Here is a 5,585-nt window from a genome sequence, read left to right on the forward strand (position 1 = left end):
GGCCAGAACCGGCTAAGCCATCTAAAAGGAAGACCACTGTGTCAACCAAGGGAATATATTCTCCACAGTATGGCCTCATATTGAAGCAATATCCATTCTCAGAATCGCACAGGATATATGATTTTATGCCATATTTCACAGGTTTCTGGGGATTGTACAGCCGCCCACGAAACAGCAGTGTACCTTCGTCAATAGAAATATTTTGGTGTGGTTGCTACATGTCTCGAAATTTGGAGACAATGAAATCCAAAACTGGGCGGATTTTGAACATCTTGTCTTTTTCACCATTTTCTGGTACTACAATAGGAATGGCATTGTCAATGAAATGCAGTAATCTCCAAATAAGATGAAACCTGTTTCGACTCATGGTTTTGCTGAAAAAGGGGGTCGCTACAATCTCCAGCTCCGGCTTATGGACAACAGCAGTGAGAAAATGTAGACCTAAGAATGTTTTCAGTTCGAACAGGTGAATAGGTTTCCATGCGTGATGTCTTCCATGAGGGAGTTTTGGGTTTTGATGGCTGCTATGCACTGTTCTGCATAAAGGTTTGTCTGAGTGACAATATGCTCCAGGATCTCCTCATTCAGGAAAAGCTCCAGGAAGTCCACTGGCTCCTCAGAGTCAAGAGCAGCAGCAGCACCGTGAGGTCCAGGGTCTGCAGTGAAGGGAATGTCTCTTGGAAAGAAGTCGTTGTTTTCCTTCCATGGATCTGCAGCTGGAACTCCACTGTTTCCGCCACGTCCTGCACCTCTACCACGACCGGCCCTGCCACGAGCTGCACCTCTGCTCTGTTTGCGACCTGTAAATTATAGGAATACATAATTACTATTCAGCACAAAAACGTTTTTCTTACCTCTCTTTACACTGCCAACAGGTGGTATGGTAGACGACTCCTCCTCCTCCCCCTCACCTCTGCTCTGTTTGCGACCTGTTAATTATAGGAATACAAAATTACTATTTACAATACATCTTTTTTTCATTTGTGTGGTAAGTGATGGATAATTAGCTTGCTTCCAGTATAAATATAAATACTATTGTCTGTCAGTGTCACAGTTTGAACTATTCAGCACAAAAACGTTTTTCTTACCTTTCTTGCCCCTGCCAAGAGATGGTACGGTACACGACTCCTCCTCCCCCCCTCCATCTCCCCTTCTGAAATCACAGTAGTAAAATATAAAATAATTTGGTAAATATGATCAAAATCATCATTATTTACACTCCCAGCATGTCTCAGGCTGGTCCATGACTTATGATGTAAATGCTAAAAGGTAAAATGATAATACCTCCGCCAACTGCAGCACAAGCCCTGGCAGTAGCCCTGCCACTAGTCTCGCGTAGCCAGACCCAACTGAAAATGAAAAACAGCGACCTCTGCTGTTTGTTATATGTTTGTTGGGTCTGGCAGGAAGCAAACGAAACACCAGTGCGCAAGGAAACCGGGGTTTGTGTCTGCCTTCAGCGCATCACCTCCGGTTGGTGCAACTATGTTTTCATTCCCACTAACAATATTTCTACACGGAACACTAACACCACTTCTCCCAGAGAACATGGATGGTTTTGGTTATAAGCCCACTTGTTTCTATGATGAAAGAGTAAGTTAAAATGTGAATATCTTTCCGTGGTTTTGTCTGCTCCGAGGACGCTATTGTTAAATTAGTTTGGGTTAGTTTCAATGCACACGGGTTGTCAACACGGCTACCGACAGATTCCAACGCAGAGCAGAATCTGTTCTTGAGAGATTACCCTGCCACGAGCCCTGGCAGTCGCCCTGGCACCAGCCAACTCCTCCTCCTCATCATCATCTAAAACCACAGTGACATTTTGGTAGTTATAAATATGATCAAAATCATCATATGATTTACACTCCCAGCATGTCTCAGGCTGGTCCATGACTTATGATGTAAATGCTAAAAGGTCAAATGATAATAACTCCACTACTGCCAACTGCAACACCAGCCCAGGCACCAGCTCTGGCAGTAGCCCTGGAACTACCACTAGCCCTGGCACTAGCCCGGGCACCAGCCAACTCCTCCTCCTCCTCATCTAACATCTCCTGACATTTTTGTAGTTATAAATACAGTGTTGGGAAAGTTCAATTAAAATAGGAACTAGTTCAAAGTTCAGTTCACACATTTTAAAATGAACTAGTTCAAAGTTCAGTTCATAATTCAAAATTTTGAACTAAAGTTCATGGTTCAAAAAATGAATATACTATATATATAATATATATATATATAATTAATAAGGGTCTTTCTCTCAGCTAAGGGTTCCTTGACTTGAAAAACGTTCAATACCCAGGCCTGTTATTATATTATATGAATATAATCCAGGATTATGCCATTTGTAGCCATAATGTTTTAATAGCAGACCTAAAAGCTCACAATGAGTTGCATCCACGACGCATTGTGAGATTGTATATCTGCTATTTTAGGCACGGGACACTGTCGTGCTGCTAAGTGTAAATTAGGCTTTATCCCAGAGAGAACAGCAACAGCAGCAGCAGAGAGAGAAAGAAAAGGCATCAATAGCAAAAAGTTGTGAAAAATACTTTGTTTTAAACACAAGCAGTACTCCCGCGGCCCAAGCAACGTTGTTGTTGTTCATATATGTGTGTGTGTGTGTGTGTGTGTGTGTGTGTGTGTGTGTGTGTGTGTGTGTGTGTGTGTGTGTGTGTGTGTGTGTGTGTGTGTGTGTAGCTAATACAGCGCAGAAGCTTTCTTTAATTACAAAATGATCTTGTGTCGGAGACTCTGCTAGAAGAACAAACAGCTGTGGGTCATTATCACTCAGCATGCCACAGTGACACAACAACTTATAAACGGACATTTATTTTATAAAGCTAAGTGTTGCTTCTCTTGCATTTTTAACCCGAGGGGCTATCTGTAATCAAGGAGCTGCATATACTGTCTGTAGTCAGCACGTAGACTGAGTTCACTTCACGCTGCGCACTGTGCACAGAGGAATTGTTTTCTTTGTTTTGGCTGATGGTGCGTTCAAGACGCCTCGGAAACACAGAATAGGATTAAATACAACATGACAAACCGATGTAACCATGGAAATTTGGGACACTCTTGAACAAAGTTAAACTGTGGGAGAACGCCGTTCACAAACGCCAGAATGAACGCGTTCACAATAACGTTCATCTAGCGGATATACAGTACGTTCAGTTCACGTTCGCCCAAAATATGAACGAGTTCATTGAACGCGTTCAGGCACAACACTGTATAAATATGATTTACACAAAATCAAATCAATTTACAATTTCGACATTTAGCAGATGCTCTTATTCCATAGCTACTTACAATAAGCACACATCAAAATATACAATAGCCTACATAGGTTACCATGCATTGGTCACCACCCTTTGATGCACATCAAAGGTAAGTGAACATACTTGTTGACAGAACCTCATGAAGATCTAAACATTGTTGTTGTTGTTGTTTTCATGACATGACCTTTTTGTCAGGTCAGGTCTTTGATCTACTTTGTTATGACAGTAGTTCAAGCACATGCAGGGAGGGGGGCCCATGGCACCTGGTCTATTCCCCCTCCAAAAAAGCATTTTTCCCCCACCTTATTTTTATGGCCTGCTCAACAAACATGGCCCTATTAATTTTTTCATGGTAATGAAAACGTATTGCTTATTTTACTGTCCAATGACATGGGCCAAGCTATTGTGGAACATTTTGCTTTAGTATAGGACATCCAATGTACTATATTTCTGGTGTGAAACGGCATGAGGGACCCCCACAAAAAGACCATGCACCAAAAAAAAATCGGTTTGTGACCCAGATCCATAAACGAAATTTTAGCAGATGCTGATGAACAATATATAAGAGATAAATGAATAAATAAACGCTTGCACAGAGGGCTCCAACTTCGAGGTGTAATAAAAAATAGCAGATCTACACGTCACGTGTGAGCTTGTAGATCTGCTCACAAGGCGTCGCAAGCGACGCGTTGTAAGCTTGTAGATCTGCTATTTTCAAATTTTATGCATTTTTTTCAAGCCCAACACACACAGGGTCGTTTTCTCTGGAGACCAGGCTACAGCGCCTGTGTGTGTTGGGTTTGAACATGAACAATATAAAGCAGATGAATGAATAGTAGGCCTATGAATGAATAAAGTTCTTACCACTGTCAAGGAAAGAACCTTTCCTCCCTGGATCTGGTTCCTCTCTCATCGGACACCATTCATACTCAGAATCCACGTCTGTGGCCAGTGTGGAGGTCTGGAAAGAATTGTACGGCGATTCAACGGCCTCTCTGCGGCAATCGGGGGGTACAATGGTGGTTCTGCTACTCCGACGTGGAGGTGTGTTGGTCCCAACACACACCGGTCCACTCTCGACACGAACGTCATCCTCGCCAGAGAGGTCGGAATCGGTCTCCGGTATTAGACGTTTTCTGTCGCAGCAATTCATGGTTTCCTCCAGGGTGCACTGCCGCATGGAGCCCATAGCCGTAGCGGCGGCCGACGAGCTACTGCTACCACCGGGGAGAGGACGTTTGAGCTGCTTCTTAGCCCTTGGCATGGCTCTATCAAACAAAACTACAAATAAACTATAAAAATACACTAAAGGCTACAATACAAAATACAATTACATAAAACTAACTCACTCTGAGCTCCCCCTCGCACCGCTCTCTCGCAAACTCCCTTCTCAGATCTCAAGCTATAAAATACATACACTAAACTAACTAAACAAATACTTTTTGTCTCCGCCAGAGGTGGAGAGTATGTTTTCGTCTCCGTCCTTCCGTGTGTCCGCCAAGCTAACATTGGTCAAGCTTCACGTGACAAGTGAAAATATGTTGAAAGGGTGTGCTTTGATTGGCTAGCGAGACGCATGACGAAATAGAAATCTATAAATAGTTGTATCACTTCAAAAAATCTTTTATATTTTTTGAAGTGAGCTTCCATCAGCAAAGCTAACATTGGTCAAGTGACACGTGACAATATGTAATATAAATAGGTAAGACAGGATTAATCAGGAACAGTACTGGCGGAGACCTGTGCTCCGAGGGGCACATTTTCTAGTTTTTTTTTTTTTTTTACAAACACAACAAACACAATTTGCTCTTCCCCTCCTCTTTCTGTCAACTCCCTTCACTATCAACTCCAATAAACTCACCAATAATCTCACCAAACTGTCTGATCTCTCTCAAATTCTCTCTCTGTCTCTCAACTCTCTCTGTCTCTGCTCACGTCTCTCTGCTCAAAACAAATACCTATACACCAATACACCCACAGAAAACCCTGTTCCTGGGAGGCTTTTATGTACTTTTGTTTTGATCACGTGATTTCTGGTTAACCGTTTGTGACCCAGACGAGTCAAAGACACCAAAAGATGCGGAAAGGTGCCAGCTATTGGAAGACCACGGAACCTCCACAACGCGTGGGTGGATTAAGTAGCAATTGACGCGTTTTCGAGTCAATGGCGTTCAAAGAGTTAATTGTTGAATGTTTAAGCATGTTCTAATCATGTATACTTTACTTAAAAACATTAACATTTTGGAAAGAATTGCCAATTTTACATGAAGGTGGACACCAGATTTCCCTAGTGAGCACCTATCCTGTTACCTT

General features: G+C 42.5%; 1 protein-coding gene across 1 annotated transcript; it reads right to left on the reverse strand.

Moving 5' to 3' along the window:
• Positions 1–211: 211 nt before the first annotated feature.
• LOC311058796 (uncharacterized protein) lies at positions 212–5,348 on the reverse strand. Its single transcript, XM_084076299.1, has 8 exons — positions 5,031–5,348; positions 4,137–4,710; positions 1,931–2,044; positions 1,745–1,800; positions 1,285–1,330; positions 1,089–1,153; positions 855–929; positions 212–800 (listed from the first exon to the last, which is right to left on the reverse strand). Exons 2-7 carry the CDS (start codon positions 4,534–4,536, stop codon positions 861–863), a joined length of 750 nt encoding a protein of 249 aa, XP_083932425.1. The 5' UTR covers positions 4,537–4,710; positions 5,031–5,348; the 3' UTR covers positions 212–800; positions 855–860.
• Between the last annotated feature and the right edge of the window lie 237 nt (positions 5,349–5,585).

This window comes from Gymnoscopelus microlampas (genome assembly GCF_963454915.1).
Source record: "Gymnoscopelus microlampas genome assembly, chromosome: 2".
Classification (NCBI taxonomy): Eukaryota; Metazoa; Chordata; class Actinopteri; order Myctophiformes; family Myctophidae; genus Gymnoscopelus; species Gymnoscopelus microlampas.